This window comes from Pseudophryne corroboree, chromosome 3 (genome assembly GCF_028390025.1).
Source record: "Pseudophryne corroboree isolate aPseCor3 chromosome 3, aPseCor3.hap2, whole genome shotgun sequence".
In the NCBI taxonomy this organism is placed as follows: domain Eukaryota; kingdom Metazoa; phylum Chordata; class Amphibia; order Anura; family Myobatrachidae; genus Pseudophryne; species Pseudophryne corroboree.
The window spans coordinates 498,867,960-498,887,587 of record NC_086446.1 but is presented as its reverse complement, the minus strand read 5'-3'; the positions used below and the strand labels follow the sequence as shown (position 1 = coordinate 498,887,587).

General features: G+C 47.0%; 1 protein-coding gene across 5 annotated transcripts in view; it reads right to left on the bottom strand.

The window, feature by feature from the left end:
• FOXK2 (forkhead box K2) overlaps positions 1 to 19,628 on the bottom strand; it is a 165,046-nt gene that overhangs the window by 8,106 nt on the left and 137,312 nt on the right. For 4 of the 5 annotated variants that reach the window (XM_063960987.1, XM_063960986.1, XM_063960989.1 and 1 more), the window contains exons 3-6: positions 6,952 to 7,099; positions 6,704 to 6,850; positions 3,812 to 4,005; positions 112 to 287 (exon numbers count right to left, since the gene is read on the bottom strand). In XM_063960987.1, the coding sequence (XP_063817057.1) occupies positions 112 to 287; positions 3,812 to 4,005; positions 6,704 to 6,850; positions 6,952 to 7,099 (665 nt within the window). Of the gene's footprint in view, positions 1 to 111; positions 288 to 3,811; positions 4,006 to 6,703; positions 6,851 to 6,951; positions 7,100 to 16,149; positions 16,255 to 19,628 lie in introns of those variants that run through there. The other variant, XM_063960990.1, reaches the window with a different exon arrangement.

Sequence of the window (19,628 nt, the reverse complement as noted above, 5' to 3'; positions counted from 1 at the left end):
ACCACTGTCTCCCCTAATTTATATTTACAGTCTAAGCTCCAGGATGCTGCCTAAGTCTAGAACATGCAGCTCCACATATTCTGCCATAGAAACATGCACAAAGCTGCTTACCTGGAGCACTCTGTGCAAACCGTGCTTCCTGGATCACTGCAAGCTTTGGCTGGATGGTGCTAGGTTCGGGATCCATAGGGACAGGGGAGCCTTCCCGGGACAGGCTCTCTGGGGTCTGGACACCACTCGAGTGTGCGGACAATACACCAGAGTGGTTTGGAGACGCTGGTGCACTCCTGAAAAACAGGCTTGCATCACACATGGACATCTCTCAAACTGTACGATTATAATGGTTTATAGCTCTGCCCTAATGTATTTGTATTATTACAGACATAGGGGTCTATTCAATTAGTGTCGGAATTTCTGTCAAGTTGGAAAAACTGCACTTTTTGACTTTTGTAGGTCAAATTTGGATTCGACCTATTAAATTCCAGTGCCGTTTTTCTGACTTGACAGATCCGATTTGTCGGAAAGCACGTCGATCGGCGGATTGGGCGCGGAGCCACGTGTTTTGTCGAATTTGTGGGCGGTTTACAGTTTTTTTGACCCGTTTTCGACAATGCCATTCGACTTTAAAAAAAGTTGAATCGGCATTGTCGAAAACGGACCAAAAACCTTTCAGAAATGCCTGCAATTGAATAGGGAGTGTTGGATTAGAGCCGTATTTCAGACTTGTCGGAAATTCCGACTCTAATTGAATAGACCCCATAACCTACTTGGCAGCACAGATACTATAGTTAACTACTCTGATTTATATATTTAGTGGTTGATACAATACAAACCTAGTTTCCAGAAAAGCATAATAAAATGTATATAAACAGAATGGTGACACCAAAGAATCTCTAAAGTATTCACTATGTTAAATGGTGCAACACTTCTATTCGTTGTGCAAATACAATTTACCCTGAAATGAGCATAACACATATTTCTGGGCATTATCACAAACATTGAGGGTTTTGACTGGCAGTTGTAGGAAACACATCTACACACAGAGGCAGCCATTATGAGGGGTAACGCATCACCTCACACAGGGGTCTATGTACGAAGCCTTAGAGAGAGAGAAAGTACCAACCAGACCCTGTAATTTTTTCAAACACAGCCTGTGACATGATAGCTGATTGGCTGGTACTTTAACTCTGTACAATTTATCTCCATATAAGGCTTAGTAAATATACCCCCTTATCTCTGGCCACTTTGTGTAGTCGACCAATCCGGTGGGTGACAGGACTCTGCATTGGCAAGTGCATACACACTTGTCGATGCAGGGGGACAACGGAGAAAGCCATGCTGCATTTGGCAGCATGGCATTGTTAGCAATCTCTTCTGGTTGACTATGCAGCAGGGTCGATCAGAAGACATCGCTATAGACCACGGGAGAACACAAATCAGGCATATACACTGCCGATATGCCCAATTTGTTATTCGTCGTAGTGTATACCTGGCCTTGGAGTATATAGTACATATATCCCCTATGTTAATTGTAAAAGATTATCAAAATTATTTTGGCCATCAGTTTTCTTAGTGAACAGAGTGTGCATCTGCATTTTCTTTTTTCATGCCGGCAACATATATCAGCATTGGCTGTGTGCAGGGCTGATTGGATATGTCTGAACAATGTAGTTGTAGTTCACAGACATATCAGGAATTCTCCCCCTGCCAATCTGCTACCACCACATTGTTTGTCGCTCGAACGAAGGATATATCTTTCTAGTGCAGGCCTGGCTGACCTGTGGCTCTCCAGATGTTGTAAAACCACATATCCCAGCATTCCCTGCCATGTTTTAGCATCCCCTAATAGCAAAACTGAGTCCGGGCATACAGGGACTTGTAGTTTCACAACAGCTGGAGAGCCACAGGTTGGCCAGGCCTGTTCTAATGTGTTTCCATCCTAAGCCAAAGCTGCCTCTTAGAGAAAGCTGCAAGTAATTTAGTAGATACTATTAATGTGAAATTTAACAATAATCTGGTTATATCTTTCTGGTCTAGCCCAGTGCAGTCTAGACAAGTAGTGATTACATTTGGGAAATAGTGCATGCATGTTAGTTAGAGGCACATATTTTAAACTGTAATCTCCAGTGGCAGATTATAACAAGAGTAGAATTTATGGAAAAAAGGTACTATAACAAACAGTAACCAAAGTGACATTTACATTCACTGTATTGGAATGTGAGTGACATGGCATGTACTATCCAGTGTGGCAGTGGGAAAGAGAGAAATGGTGATCTTTACCTAGACACATTGCTAAAATTACTGTGCACTCTAAAGGCCCATACACACTTGACGATAAAATGAACGACGTCGTTCATTTCAGCCCTCATCAACGACGTCGTTCATTATATCGTCAAGTGTGTATGCATCCAAAGACCAACGATGCGCGGCCCCGCGGGACGTTAACGTCCATCGTTCATCAGTGGAGCATGTATGCTCAATTTGCACTATGGTCGTTACCGACCATAGACGTCGTTGAATGTGTATGGGACCAACGACCAACGATTTTGTTGCCAGGCTATTATTTAAATCCACTGTCCTGCTAGGAAGCTGAATGGTCGTTGGTCGTTTGTGTAGTGTATGCTCATGTCGTTTGCTCAGCTGTTCAAGGGAAGTTTAAAAGTTCAAGGGAAGTCGTTGACGACGGTCGTTGACGATGTGTGCATCGTCAAGTGTGTATGGGCCTTAAGTCCATACGTCTTATATAGAAATTAAGTGCTCAGTGAATACACAAATTTTAGGATTCATTCCGATGGCACATTATATATATATATATATATATATATACACACACATACATATACACACATACAAATATATATATACACACACACACACACACACACACACACACACACATACAGTAGTAACATCAATGCCATGCAATACTAGTGCCTTTGTGCAAAAGGTCATGTGTAGTGACTCAGCTTATAAAAGTAATTACCACTAGGGGGAGTAATTTAATTCCAATTGCTAAGTAATCGGGCTGCCTGAGAAATAATAGCAGCAGGGAACAAGAGAACTGCAGGCAACACTTAATGTGTATTACACAGCAGCTCTGATCACTCACACACACTCTTGCACAACTCATCCAGGCAGACTGAAGGCTGGGAGAAAAATCAAACCATCCCTGGTTATGCTATTACAATACTTCCAATGCCAGAGCGTACTGAAAATATTGAGTGCTTAGAATATAACATTTTACAAAAACATAATCCTTTAAAGTGTACGGTCACATGTCCAAGTGCATGTCACTAGTTCTTAATGAGTGGACAGGCAGCACTCATGAATAATGGCTAATGGTCGCCTCCACTATGTATAAATGGCTGATAACCAGTAAGTAGATGGAAAGCAGTATGTGCAGTCTGGGTGTGGTATGAGTTGCCGGCGCTTGATATCCCTGCGCCGGGATCCTGAACACCAGCAGCAGGGCGAGCGCAAAAGAGCACCTTGTGGGCTCGCTGCGCTCGCCATGCTGCGGGCACGGTGGCTATTTATTCTCCCTTCAGGGGTGTCGTGGACACCCCAAGAGTGAGATTAGGTGTCTGTATACCGGCTGTTGGGATTCCGGCGCCGGTATGCAGAGCGACGGGATCCCGGCAGCCGGTATATCAAGTGCCACCCGTGCAGTCTGGTAGGCTGTAGAGCCCTGCAGAGTCAGCATTGTCCTCATCGGGGAAGACCTGGTACTCAGGGGAAGTATTCGTTAGTCACTAGCTTTTAAACTGGAAGAATGTGTAACCTCTGCATGACACAAATAAGCTCTGCTTACCTTGAAGAAAGGGGTCCTAAGGGGGTCCTGAAACATGGCACACCCCGGGGCCTTCGTTTCCTAAAAGCTTGCTCTATAAGTTTGCTTTCTGAGGCGGGGTCTATCCTCCAAAAGGAACCTTTGCCAGGCTCTTCTTGGGAACGTGGGACTTTGATGAAATATCGGTTGAGAGAGAGATTGTGTCGGATAGAGTTCTGCAGGAAAAAGTAGTGTTACACACAGCAGGGAACTGTACAGACATTAATAGCAGACGTTCCCAAACAGCATGTCAATTTGCTGAAGCATCAACATTTTATTACTACATTATTATGAAGATCACTAAGCATTGGCACATTCTTCAGCATTAGCATCATGCTCTGGACCTCCTGGTGAGGGAAAACAGACTGAAAGTTGAACTTAAAAGCTTTTCATTGCTCTTAAACAGGCAGGTGGACTCATGTGTATCAGATACAATCGTGTCAACAAAGACCTATTATCAAGGCAACATCAATACATATATGCTGGAATGCAATGGCATCTGGGACTAGAGTTTCCGTTTAACAGCGATGGAAATATGTCAATACATGTAGGAAGATTTTCTCCCTTTGCACCACAAGTGGAGGAACTCCCCATGGCACAATGAACATGGCTGCCACAGGGAGTCTAATCTGAGACCTTTAAAGGGGTTGGGTACAGGATACCGGCAGTCAGGTTGCAAGTGGTCAGAATACATCTCAACTGCTTGAAATCCTGACAGGTGCGCAGGAGGCAAGTAACACTAATTCCAAATCTGCTCCTTTAACTGGCGTGGGCTCCCTACACCATTGCATATGAAGAGAGGCAAACAGAAGTATAATGCTCGGTCACATTAAAAACACAATAAGGGACCCTCAGGGATATAGAGCAAGAAGAAAGAAATGATACTGTGAAGCTGAGCAGAAACTACATTACTGGAACTTACACTAACATAGCTCTTCAGACAGAAGAGACACACACAGCGTTCCAGTTCCTTATTAAAGTACACATATACATCATGGATTCAACTTAAATGTACATTGAGGTGGAAGATTATTCCCAAGACGCCAAGTCACAGAGAGGCCCATAATAAGAAAGGGGCATAGTATCCAGAGAGAGCAGCCCCTGGTTGCTGCAGGCTACTTGTTTACAAACGTGTGTGTTTACAACTTTTAATAGAACTTTTTAGGGGGCCCTGTAAAAAAAAGTTACTGTAACACAAGAGTAACACGACCACCATTCATTACATACAAATCTAAAATGGTGTACAGCCTTTGGAGCAAAACTGCTACAAATCAGGACAGCATTAAGTGAAGGCTATTTACACGTGTTAACATTACATGGACATTTGTAGATCATGCTATCAGACCAGAAATAACTCAACTTCATGCTTTAGGTGGGAAGGAGTGGTTCAGACACTTAGGGGTAAATTTACTAAGATTGGAGTTCTATTTAAGATGGGATGTTGCCCATAGCAACCAATCAGATTCTACTTCTCATTTATCTAGCACCTTCTAGAAGATAATACCTGGAATCTGATTGGTTGCTATGGGCAACATCCCATCTTAAATTGAACTCCCATCTTAGTAAATTTACCCCTTAGGCTTGGTATACACTAGATATATCTATCCTATACACCGGATCAGACGATATCGTGCAGGGATGGGGAACCTTTGGCCCTCCAGCTGATGCTGAACTACACATACCAGCATGCCCTGCAACAGTTCTACTATTTGGCCATGCTAAAACTGTTGCAGGGCATGCTGGGATGTGTAGTTCAACAGCTGGAGGGCCAAAGGTTCCCCATCCCTGGTCTAGTGTGTAAGGACTATTGCGCACTCCCACCGGTCGTTCTTTGCCTTTTCTGATCGGCCTACAGTGCAGGCCGATCAGAAGATATTTTTAACACCACCATGCTTCTGGATGTGGCCACTGAACAATATATCACGTGGTCGTGCACTACACCGTTCATTGTGTACGGACTGCCTATGTATCCTTACATCAGTCAGCCCAATGGCCGACAGTCACATTGTTTAGTGTGCACCCAGCCTTAGCTGTTCATGTAGAGCCACCGCTTACATTTTATTGGCAATTACTTATTGCCTTTTCTTAATAGACTTTAACTGTGCTAACTCCTCCTACTGGCTGCAGGTATGACTTATGGGTAACGTAATGGTCTAAATTGTTCCAGTAAACATTCCAATGCTCTGATTGGCAGAGCCGTAACTAGACTTTTTGGTGCCCTGTGCCAGAAACGGCGCCTTCTACCATGCAGCACTATATGCTGCGCACACACACACCTAATTACGGCCCTGCTGATTGGCTTTAGGCTTGTTCTAGCCCAGTGGCTGTTTGAATGCTCTGAGTGGAGCATTCATAGAGCTGAACCACCCTATAACCAATGATATGGTCAGCTACAGCTTGGTTGAGTCTTGTGACCATCATAGCATGCGGTACTTTGATTAATCATTACTGAAGTACATTCATCTCTACCTCTTCCAGTGTAAAGAAATAATATAGTTGTACCTGGACGGGTCCAAACCTGCCAGTTTGAGCATACTGCTCCACCTGCTGCCTGACACTACAAAAAGGTATATCAATGGGTTCAGAGATAAATAATAATAATAATAATAATAATAAATAAATATAAACTCAACACACACCCAATAGTATTTCAAGAGAGATTATGTGGAAATACACACCTAAAGTAGAGGACTGAAATGGTCTTTCCTGAAACATGATTTAATTATTTATTGTTACATCAAAACGTAAAAAAATAAAAATCGGATTTACAAAGTGAGCCCCCTGCTGATCAATCTTCAGGGTTGTTACCTGACATGGGGTTGGTTATTGTCTGATGTACTAAATTAAACTTGACCAAGTAACCCAGAAACTTACCTGCCAGCCTTTATCTGCTGTCCTGTAGTACGGGTAGTTTTTTGTTATGTGCGTATAGATTCCATTTAACGTGAGCTGCTTGTCAGGGGCCATTGTAATCGCTTGGACTATAAGTTGTGCATAGGAGTATGGGGGCTTGGAGTCATCCTGCAAAAAGACATATTAGCTGATGTACATTATCAGGAACATGTGACTCAAACATATATGAGTGCAAGAAAGTTTGTACACAGAGATAAGAAAACATTTACCTTGGGGCTGTCTCCACCAGAAGCCTCCTTGTCATTCTCCAACTGGGAATTATCAGCCATTAAGTGTAGGTCTGCAGCGATGACGCGGCCCATCTTATACCCAGATGAGCCGGCGCCACGTGGGCTAGAAGGGCAGGAGTTTGCAGCACTAATTTATAAAAGAAGGGAAAAAAAAAAAACGACTGATTTACATTTTTTTATTTCACCAACATTTCATTCTGCAATCATTTGTGGTATGTACACGCACAAACACACTCACTCCATATTGTCTTACAATTCGAAACAAAGTGTACTAAAAGTCTAAAACAATGCGAAGGTAAGGTATTAGCAAATGGTAAGACGGACTGCATGCTGTTGAGTCAGTAAGTTCCCGCCTCAGGAGGAAGACTCTTGCAGTGTTGCACCAGTAGAGCCTTTATATGAACATGGCAGATCATGGTGTAATTAATAATGGACTAACGGGTAGAACGGACCTTTATTATTTATTAATAGTTGCTTATATAGCGCAGAATATTCCGTTGCGCTTTACAATTGGACCTTTGTATTTTCTCTTCACATTAACGCCACCTGAAACTAAATGTAAAGGTTGGCAATTTGGGACTGTAGGGATTTCTGCATAGGCCTGACTTACTAGCATTAAGCCTAAAGCAGACCACATACATTATAAATATAATTAAACAATTGGTTAAGAATTGCTAAGCATTTGTGCGTGTGACAGACTATCAGATACAACCAACCGTGGACAGCCATTGCCATCTGATTAGGCGATAAATGGCCTTCCAAATACAGGAACAGACTAATACCCCTTTCACACCGCACAAATAACCCGCTATCGACCCAGCATATTGCCGGTGCAGTGTGAAAGCGCCATAGCTGAAATCACAGGTCGCCTGACCTGGCAATTCAACCCAGGAATAAAGCAGTGTTATTCCCAGGTTGAATACTGGGTCAATGGCAGCGTAAACGGGCTCGACCCATTCACTACAATAGGGAGAGGCGGCGCTGAGATGATCTCATCTCCTGCTGCCGGCTCCGCCCCCCACTGCTATGGGAACCCACCCGGCATATTGCCGGATTGGGGAAGCCAGCAGTAGCGTCCAATGCCGGATCCCACCCGGGAAGGACCCGTTTCCAATTCCTGGGTGGGATCCGGCATTGGCGGTGTGAAAGGGGTATAAAAGGTCAAGTGAAGAGTGTATATTAAACCTATATGATCATACATTGTGCATGCTCCGAGTGCTTTCTGTTCATGTGTAACGCACAAATAATAGGATTTTAATACCTACCGTAAATCCTTTTCTCGTAGTCCACATGGGATATTGGGGGAAAATAGTACGATGGGGTATAGATGGGGTCCAAAAGAGCCAGTGCACTTTAAATTTCTTCAACTGGGTGTGCTGGCTCCTCACCTCTATGACCCCTCCCACAGGCAGTTATAGGTAAAAACGTGCCCGAAGGAGAAAGGACAAATATGAGAGAAGGAACACGATAACAGAAAAGGTGATGAGATTCAAACACCAGCACACCACTAACCTACAACAACTAGCAACGGCTGGCAACAACAAACAGAAAATGCTGAACAGGTAACTAGAGAACAAGAACCTGCAAAAAAGTCCACAAACAGAGGCGGGCGCCCAATATCCCCTATGGCCTACGAGAAAAGGATTTACCGGTAGGTACTAAAATCCTTTTTTCTCTAGTATCCATAAGGGATATTGGGGGAAACTGGTACGATGGGGATGTCCCAAAGCTTCCAGGACAGGCGGGAACGTGCAGAGACTGCTGCAGCACCGCCTGCCCAAACTGGGTATCCTCTTTGGCCAGGGTATCAAACTTGTATAACTTCACAAAGGTGTTCTTCCCCGACCAGGTAGCTGCTTGGCATAGTTGCAAGGCCAAGACTCCACGGGCAGCCGCCCAGGAAGAGCCCACAGATCTTGTAGAGTGGGCCTTCAGAGACTTAGGAACAGGCAAGGCTGCCGACACATAGGCCTGTTGGATAGTGAGCCTAATCCAATGAGCAATGGACTGCTTTGAAGCAGGACAACCCTTTTTCAGCACATCATAGAGCCCGAACAAGGAATCCGTCTTTCTAATCCGATCTGTGTGCTTGACATAGATCCACAAGGCACGCCCAGCATCCAACGCCTCCGGAAGAGTATAAGCGTCTGAACTGGACGGAATAACAAAAGGTTGATTCAGATGAAATGCGGAGACAACCTTCGTCAGGAACTGCTGTCTAGTCCGGAGCTCCGCTCTGTCCTCGTAAAAGACCAAGTACGGACTTTTACACGATAAAGCACCCAATTCTGAGACACATCTAGAAGAAGCCAGAGCCAGTAACATCACAGTCTTCCACGTGAGGTACTTGTCTTCTACCGTCGGAGGTTCAAACCAGGAGGACTGTAGAAATGCTAACACAACATCCAAATCCCAGGGTGCCGTAGGCGGCACAAAAGGTGGTTGGATGTGGAGTACCCCTTGCAAGAAGGTCTGAACTTCCGGCAAAACTGCCAATTTCTTCTGGAAGAAAATGAAGAGGGATGAAATCTGGATCTTAAATGGAACCCAGATGTTAGCCCTTATCCACATCAGCCTGCAGGAAACGTAAAAAACGTCTCAAGTGAAACTCAGCAGGTGGATATGTGCATTCCTTGCACGAAGAGACATATCTCCTCCAGATCTGATGATAGTGTTTTGGACGTCACAGGTTTTCTGGCCTGAACCATGGCAGTAATAACCTTTTTGAAAAGGTCCTTGTGAGCTAGGATGTTCTGCTCAACCTCCATGCTGCCAAACAAAGTCGCCGTGAGTCCAGGTAGACGAACAGTCCTTGTTGAAGATCTTTTCTGAGTGGTAAAGGCCAAGGGTCTTCAACGGACATGGCCAGAACGGTATCCGGACTCCAGGTCGACAACAAAAAGGTCGACACACCTTGGGTTGACATGAACAAAAGGTCGACAGGGACAAGGTCGACATGAGTTTTTCACGATTTTTTTCTTTTTTTGAACCTTTTCATACTAAACGATCCACGTGGACTACGATTGGAACGGTAATCTGTGCCGAGCGAAGGCACCATGCCCGAAGCATGGCGAGCGAAGCGAGCCATGCGAGGGGACGCGGTGCACTAATTGGAGTTCCCGGTCACTCTACGAAGAAAACGACACAAAAAAACATAAAAAACTCATGTCGACCTTTTTCCATGTCGACCTTGTTCCTGTCGACCTTTTGTCCATGTCGACCTAAGGTGTGTCGACATAAGGTGTGTCGACCTTTTTGTTGTCGACCCTGAGTCCCAGACCCGGCCAGAACATCCGCGTAATCAGAATTGCCTGGACCCCCTGATTTCTGATTCGCTTGAGCACCCTTGGGAGCAATGTAATTGGAGGAAACCGGTAGACCAGCCGGTAAGGCCAAGGCGTCGTCAGTGCATCTACTGTCCTCGCCCGAGGGTCCCTGGTCCGTAAACAATACCAGGGAAGTCTCTTGTTGAGACGAGAAGCCATCATGTCTATTTGTGGGCAACCCCACCGGACGATGATCTGCTGGAACACCAGATGGTGGAGTCCCCACTCCCCCGGGTGGAGATCGTGATGTCTCAGGGAGTCCGCCTCCCAGTTGTCCACACCCAGAATGAAGTGTCAAAGTCAGAAAAATATCTCTATGCACACTACCATATTTGCACCTCACACAGGTCCGTGCTGCGCATGCGTACGCTCTCCCGTACGTGCGCATACTCACAGTCGCGGGCACCCGCAGGCGCACGGTATGCGCATTTACGGTAGAGTTTATGTGATCGTAGCGTGCGACTCAATCATTACATATTTTCACTATATAATGTATTTTGTAGATCATGGTCCCTTTGATAGATTCTGAAAGTTTAGTTAACATAGGATGTTCCTGAACAGAGAGATCCCTCTTTGTATTGTACGAAGGGTCTAACAGGGGTCATACAGTGGTGTTTGGTACCCATCGGAAGAGTATTTAAATAGCAATATTCCGGTGTTGGTTTGGAGCGGATTAATCGCTCGTGCGAATAGTTATGGACATAAGAAGTTTATGTCCATTTACTATTATTTGTTCTTATTTAGTCATGCGGCGGGAAACCCAGTATCCCACCCACCTGAACAGTTGGAAGCAGTCACAGCCCACCTGTATGAATCAACCTATGACCTTTTGTTATAATGCGAGGAGGAATTCCTGTGTCCAATGAACAATGAGATTGTAGGGACCATTGAATTGCATTGTGTGTGGGGCATAAATAGACAGGCCGATCACATCCAGCTCTCACTCTTCAACGGTTATCATTGCTGAAAATCGGGAGCTGGATGTCCAGAGGCGCATGCGATCGTTTCCTTTGTGCGTAAGTGTTTCTCCGCAACTATATTGATCTTCTTGTTATTGTGGGCCAATCTCTCTCTCTCTCTCCTCCTCTTTCTCTCTTATTTTCCCTTAAATAGTAATTGTATTGTATTTCCTGTGTAGTTATCTGGTTAGGTAGTCTATGTTATATTGTAGTGTATGATTTGTATTTGTATTAATTCTTTTGCAAGTATATCATTCATAATATATATATTAGGCGTTGGACCCTGAGCACGGTATCTGTGTATTTCAAGTTAGTCAGCAGCCAATAGCGTGCCTGCCTGTGATCTCTTGGCCGTGAGCGAACGTGACGCTTGAGCGTCTCGACTACGGCTAAGCGATTGTTACGCAACGTGCGTACCATTACGGTACTTCATACGTAGATAGCGTACAGTGTTCTTAGACCTCATAAAGGGTATTATATAAGATAAATATTTAGCTTTATCAGAAGATTGCTGATAAGGCTCTTGCATTTCTTTTCTGCCCAGAGGAGTATCTTTAACACCTCTCGCATGCAGGCTCTGCTTTTTGTCCCTCCTTGTCGATTGATATATCCCACCGCCGTGGCGTTTTCCGACTGCACCTGGATTGCATGATCCTTGAGCAGAGGAGAGGCCCGAAGCAGAGCATTGTAGATCGCCCGAAGTTCCAGAATGTTGATCGGAAGGAGGCCTTCGTGGGCTGATCACCTGCCCTGGAACTGTGCCCCTTGGGTGACAGCTCCACATCCCCTCAGACTCGCATCCGTCGTGAGGCGGGTCCAATCCTGAATCCCGAAACTCCGGCTCTCCAGGACATTGGAGGACTGTAGCCACCACTGGCGGGAAATCCTGGCCTGAGGTGACAGCTGAATCATCCGGTGCATCTGTAGATGTGAGCCGGACTACTTGCTCAGGAGATCCAACTGAAATGTTCTGGCATGGAACCTCCCATACTGGATCGCCTCGTATGAGGCAACCATCTTGCCTAACAATCTTATGCAAAGATGTACGGACAATTGAGTGGGTCGGAGCACTCTGCGGACCACCTCCTGAAGTGTTTTTGCCTTGTCCTCTAGTAGAAACACCTTCTGGGCCACCGTATCCAGCAACATCCCCAGGAACAGGAGCCTCTGAGTTGGCTCCAGGTGGGACTTCTGTAAATTGAGGATCCACCCATAATCTGACAGAAGATGGATGGTGCGGTTGATATGGAGCAACAAAGGCTCCCTGGATCGCGCCTTTATCAAAAGGTCGTCCAGATAAGGGACCACATTGACCCCCTGACCCAGAGTTGAAGAATAATCTCCGCCATCACCTTCATGAATACAATCGGAGCTGTAGACAGGCCGAAGGGCAGTGCTTGGAATTGGAAGTGATCGTCCAGCAGGGCAAACCGCAGGTCCCGGATAGGGTGTCTCGCCGGCAGGGCCTCAGAGGGGAGAAACGTGGATTTCCCAGCCGTCACTTTGGAAATCTAGGTATCCAATTTCGACCCCAAAAAGCAATTCCCCAGAAAAGGGGAGGGATTCCACACTAAGTTTGGATTCTGCGTCCGCAATCCACTGACGCAACCACAAGGCCATGCGCGCCGACTGTGTCATGGCAGAAGTTTGAGCATCAATATTGTAGTGTCCTGAATGTGCTTTAGGAGGGTTACCATAGTAACTACTGGCATATCCCCCGAGAGGCCCCCCTGAATTTGAATGGCCCAAGAATGAATAGCATGGGTCATCCAGCAGCCCGCAATAACCGGTCGTTGTGCTATACCGGCTGCTGTGTATATAGATTTTAGTGTAGCCTCAATCTTCCTATCCACAGGATCCTTCATGGTAAAGGAGCCCGGGGCGGGTAGCGCCGCCTTTTTAGACAGGGGAGAGATAGACATCCACCCCAGGGGGTTCCTCCCAAAATTTTCGACCTTCAGGTGCAAATGGGAAAGTGTGCAAAAACTTTTTGGACACTTGGAATTTTTTGTCTGTATTTTTCCAGGCTTGTTTGATTAAGTCATCTAACTCTGTAGAATCAGGGAAAGTGACATTAGGCTTGTTTTGTACAAAGAAAGAAAAAAGACTGCTGAGATGCAGCGTCCTCTAGGGGGAGCCTCAACACATCCCTTATAGCTAAAATGAGGGGTTCCATACCCTGAGCAGCACCGGGATCTGGGTCGTCCCCATTATCCTGTATATAACCATCTGTATCAGATAGCACAGCAGGTAAACCATGCTTCTGGGGACCTGCGTGAGAGGGAGGGGGGTGGGGGGGGGGGGTTGGGGTAGGGCTGTGCATCTGCCCTAGCAGCTAAATCTGCAACAGCTGGGTTTTCTGCACATTAGCAGTGAGCTGGGATGACATATCTGACATCATACTCTTAAGAGACCCTAAACAGTGGGGCTCTGGACCCTCTCCCCCAGCTCCTTCACTGATTTGTGAAGATTGACTGCATTGTTCACAGGAAACAGTCATTAGATAAGGGAGAGAATCTAGTGTGACATACACTGTACAGCTTGTGTTTACCCATGTTTCACAGTAAGCACAACAACATACACATATACACAGACCGTTATAATGCAAGCCTGCCCTTACTGTATGTGAGAGGAGACACAGAGGACACCAGCACACCCTGAGCTGCACAGCCTCAGTGAGGCTGTCAGCTCTCTATAATACAGTAAACACTAATAATTATTGTCCTAAATAGGCACAGGATAGTGTACAGAAGTGGCTCGCCCCTTTGCTACACACTGTACCAGATATGCAGCATGTCTGTAGGATCAGGAAGCGCTGTGTGTGCTGTATGTGGCTGCAGTAAGCAGAGGAAGGCGCCAAAACACCTCAGGTCCCGCACTGAGGTAGCTCCGCCCCCTCCAATGGCATCGGAGCTACTACATATATTATACTGGCAAAAGTCCTCTTTTGCGTAAAACATCACGCAAGCGCTAGTTAAGCCCTTATGTGCCAGTACTACTCGGGGGACCTTAGCGGGAGGGTCCTGTACGCCTCGCCCGTGGTCAGCCGCACTTTTAACCGGGGGACGCCCCTGGCGGGGCCCCCGGTTTGTACTCACCGATGTCATCTTCAGGCAGCATTAGGAGTGACAGCTCCTCGGGAAAGCGACTCTGCACCTTGAAAGGCTGGTGACTGTCCCCCCACCTAACTCCCACGGAGCAGGTACACTGTTGCCCAGACAGCATACCGAAAAAAATAAAAGATTTAAAAGAAATTGAAGAAAACTCTCTGGAGCTACAGAGATGTGCATACTCTCCTGAGGACACTTTTTTCTAAACTGTCTGTGAGAGGGGGCATAGAGGGGAGGAGCCAGCACACCCAGTTGAAGAAATTTAAAGTGCACTGGCTCCTTTGGACCTGGCCATGCAAACGTATAGTCGCCGCCCAAGGGGAGGGGGGGGGGGGGGGGGGGGGGGGGGGTTGGGGGGGTTGAGTGTATTTTTGTTTTGCAGGTGTGCAGCCGAGCGGGATGAAAATTGTTTTGCGGTTTCTGAGTAGGTCTGAATTTACTCAGCCCTTGCGATCACTTCAGTCTGTCCGGTGCCGGCATTGACGTCAGACACCCGCCCTGCAAATGCCTGGACACGCCTGCGTTTTCCCTACCACTACCAGAAAACGGTCAGTTGACACCCATAAACTCCCTCTGTCAATCTCCTTGTGATCGGTTGTGTGAATGGAATAGTCGCTAGAAGCATTGCAGCAATGATGCTGCTTGCACCCGTACAACGCGCGTGCGCATTGCGGTGCATACGCATGCGCAATAGTAACCTGATCGCTGTGCTACGAAAAACGTCAGCGAGCGATCAACTCAGAATGACGGCCTATACCCCTTGGTACTAGTTTCCCCCAATATCCCTTATGGATGCTAGCGAAAAGTGTTTTTTTAATATCTCACTCAAATAAATCTACTTTAAAATTGCTGTTATATGGTAATGTGCGTGTCTTATTTGAAAACGGCCTTTAGAGAGTGGACTTTTAAAAGATATCAGTCTGTAATAGCACAATGTGATGCAGCAATACAGAGAAGTTACCTGAAGAACACCATAGAATGTATTTATACATACTCTTCTGCAACTTTACCAAACATTTCATCTTTACTTCTGCCTGTTGATTCTAAAGGTGCATACACATGGAGAGATTCTGACTGAGAGATTTCCCTTGAACTGGCAGTAGGAGATTTTGACTAACTATCAGCAATTTGATTTTGGCTATCATTTAAATAGGGGGATGCGTGGTTGAGTGTTTGCGCCAGGTAGAGCACATTATACACTTTGCGCCAGATAAGAACAGGGTAGTCACATCTGAGGCCGACATAGAGGTACAGAGACCGCCTCCAATGAACCCAAGATGACCCTGATGCCGACCCACAGCAGCCAGGAAAAAGACGGGGACAGTGCAGCTCTCAGAAATAAAACAAACAGAAAACCATCTGAATACCATCGAATAAATGCCATTCGATGGTGACAAACATCGGAATGCCACCATCGAACGGTAAAACCACAAATACCGCAAGAAAAACATTTGTGGTTGGCATACCATCGATGGTCGATGTTTGCCAACCATAAATATTTTGCTTGCGGTGTTAGTGGTTTTTCTCTGACTCAACTAGCACATTCCCGGCAGGAGAGGAGGCGGGGCAGACTAGTGGTGATGGAGCAGATAGGCTGCAGCATCACGGCCAGAGAGGACAGGAGGAACACTGCACTACCCCCTGGTCCCCTGGAACTGGTACACATGTGCACTCGGCGGAAGGGACACACTTGGCAGCAGGGACACACAAAGCTTTAGATGCAATGATTCAATCGACCACACTCCTGATCAAATGTCCCCAAAATAGAGCAGATATGAACACCTATACAATTATACTTGCAGCACGGATCCCCCTCCGTCCATACGATCAAAAGAAAATCATTTTATCTTCTGCGCTCATTCGTTTCAATCCCCATCATGAGTTTGAAAAGGTGAAAGTCTTGTGCTTGTATTGTTGCACATTACACGCTATTAGAAAAAATAAAGAGGAGAAAGAATGGTAGTTGCTGGACCAAGGATTGGCTGCTAAAGCGAGACACCTTTTCCCATATACCACTGGTACAAGAGATCCAGGAGAACCACCCTGAGCACTTCATGAATTTCCTACCTTCCAGGCAGGGCCGGATTAACAATGGGGCGGATGGAGCTGCAGCTCCAGGCCCCCCATCATAATAGGCCCACAGCATCAGCAGTGCTACTGCAGACAGGAAAAAATGTTTTCCTGCTATAGTAGCCTGCCATTGGCCATCTGAGGTCTGGCTATAGACAGCCATGTCACCTGGGCAGTGGATATAGACAGCCGTGTCACCTGGGCAGTGGCTATAGACAGCCGTGTCACCTGGGCAGTGGGGGGCAGTGGATACAGACAGCCGTGTCACCTGGGCAGTGGGGGGCAGTGGATACAGACAGCCGTGTCACCTGGGCAATGGAGGGCAGTAGCTATAGACAGCCGTGTCACCTGGGCAGTGGAGGGCAGTGGCTACAGACAGCCGTGTCACCTGGGCAGTGGCTATAGACAGCCGTGTCACCTGGGCAGTGGATACAGACAGCCGTGTCACCTGGGCAGTGGATACAGACAGCCGTGTCACCTGGGCAGTGGGGGGCAGTGGATACAGACAGCCGTGTCACCTGGGCAATGGAGGGCAGTAGCTATAGACAGCCGTGTCACCTGGGCAGTGGAGGGCAGTGGCTATAGACAGCCGTGTCACCTGGGCAGTGCGGGCAATGGATATAGGCAGCCGTGTCACATAGGCAGTGGGGAGAAGGGGGTATAGACAGCCATGTCACATGGGCAGTGGGTGTAGGCTTACCTTTGGAGGGGTATAGACAATCATTTTACCTGGGCAATGGGGAATAGACAGCCATATCACCTGGGCAGTGTGGGCAATGGGTGTAGGCAGCCATGTCAACTGGGAAGTAGGGGCAGAGGGTGTAGGCAGCCATGTCACTTGGGCAGTGCAGGCAAGGGGTGTAAGCAGTCATGTCATCTGGGCAGTGGAGGGCAAGGTGGTGTAAGCAGCTGTGTCACCTGGGCGGTGGGGGGTAGGGGGTGTAGATGGTGCAGGCAGCCGTGTCACCTGGGCAGTGGGGGGCATAGGGTGCAGGAAGATGAGAGGGGCACAATGGACAGGGGACAGAGAGAGAGAGGGTGACACAGCAATTGGGCAGAAAGGGAGCAGGGACACAGAGAGAGGAGGTAGAAAAGATACTATTTACCACCTACCTAGTCACCCACTATTCTGTTGTCACTCACTACAGTATCTCCCCGTCACCCCTGCCTAGTTCCATCACACTCTGCCTCTCTGTCTCCTACTATCGCTCCCTGTCACCCTCTCCATCTCCCACTGTCACCCACTGCCTCACCCTCTACCTCTACCTCTCCCCTGCATCCAGTCACCCATTCCCTGGCGTCACCTTCTGCCTCACATCCTCTGCCTCTCTGTCTACTACTATCTCTCCTTCTCATCCACTGCCTCACCCCCTACCTTTCCCCTGTATCACTATCTCCCCATCACCCTCTCTGTCCTGTCACCATCTCCCCATCACCCATTCCGTGGTGTAACCCACTGCCTCTCACGGTCACCCTCTGCTTCTCCATCTCCCACAATCTGTCCCCGTCATCCACTGTCTCACCCTCTACCTTTCCTCTGCGTCACTATCTCCCCATCACCCTCTCTCTGCTGTCACTCCTTGTCACCCACTGGCTCTGCCCATCATCCTCTACATCATCCACTGCCTCCCCTGGTGTAAACCAGTTCCTCCCCATATCACCCATTCTCTGGCGACAACCACTGCCTCCCGGTCACCCATTCTCTGGCATCACCCACCGTCTCTCACTGTCACCCTCTGCCTCTTCCTACCACCCACTGCCTTTCTGTCTGCCTCACCCTCTGCCTCTCCCCTGCATTACTATCTTCCCATCACCCTCTCTCTCTCGTCAACCTCTCTCTCTCCCAGGCATAATCAAGTGTATCAACGTTTGAATCTTTATGATTGTTGTCAGGATATACTCGACTTTGGGTCAGCGTGAATACATTTGTAAAGTCATCCAGAGTGCCGCCCAACAACCATCTATCTATTTATTACCAGTTATTTATATAGCACACACATATTCTGTAGCGCTTTACAGAGAATATTTGGCCGTTCACATCAGTCCCTGACCCAGTGGAGCTTACAATCTATACTCCCTATCACATGTACACGCACAGACATTCGTGTTAGGGTTATTTTTTTGGGGGGATCCAAATAACCTACCAGTATATTTTTGGATTGTGGGAGGAAACCGGAGAACTCGGAGGAAACCCACGCAAGCACTTGGAGAATATACAAACTCCACACAGTTAGGGCCATGGTGGGAATCAAACCCATGACCTCAGTGCTGTGATGTAGTAATGCTAACCATTACACTGTCTGTGCTGCCCAATCTGTCTGCCCGTGCTGCCCAAGCGTTTGTGCTGCCCAATCTGTCTGCCCATGCGTCTGCGCTGCCCAATCTGTCTGTCTGTCTATACACACACACACACACACACACACACACACACACAAACATGAGACTCACTGTGTCCTTGAACAAAGTGGGGGGAATCCAATTGTTTCTTGTGTGCCCATAAGTACTGGGTGCCCCACAGCTGTTCAACTGTAATTCAAATGGAAGTGAGTGTTGCGGGTGCCCATTACTTATCATGGCCAAAAGCTCTGGGTTTAGCTGCGTAAAGCGGCTAAACCCATTTCAACTATTGGGTATGCTGACAAAAAGGCGAGCAGAAATCATGCAGTCATGCCCGATCAGCAAAACAATTGAACAGCTACTGTCGTTCTCTTAAAAAACAATTGAATTCCCCCTAGTAACTCTCTCCTACTCTGTCTATCTTCCCTATATCTATCTTTATTGATATATATAGATAAATATTACACACACACACATATATATTTAAATACAGCACTGGGCACACACCCATATCAATAGCCTCCCACTCCCCACCCCACACCGTGCTGGTCATACCCCCTTCAGACAATAGGCCCTTCATCAATTTCAGCTCCAGGCCCATGAGAATAATCTGGCACTGCTTCCTGGAGCTTGTCACACTGGTCACCCCGCTCATAGAGAAAGAGGACACCTATTTTAGGAGGCCTACTTCGGCAGAGCATAGACTGGTGGTTACATTATCTGGCTATTGCAAGGACACTGGCAGATCTGAGGTACAGCACAGCTATATCCTCACAAGCCCTGGGAGAGATCATATCTGAGACCTGTGAGGCCACTACTCAGGTTCTGCAGGAGCAATACAAGGAAACGACCAG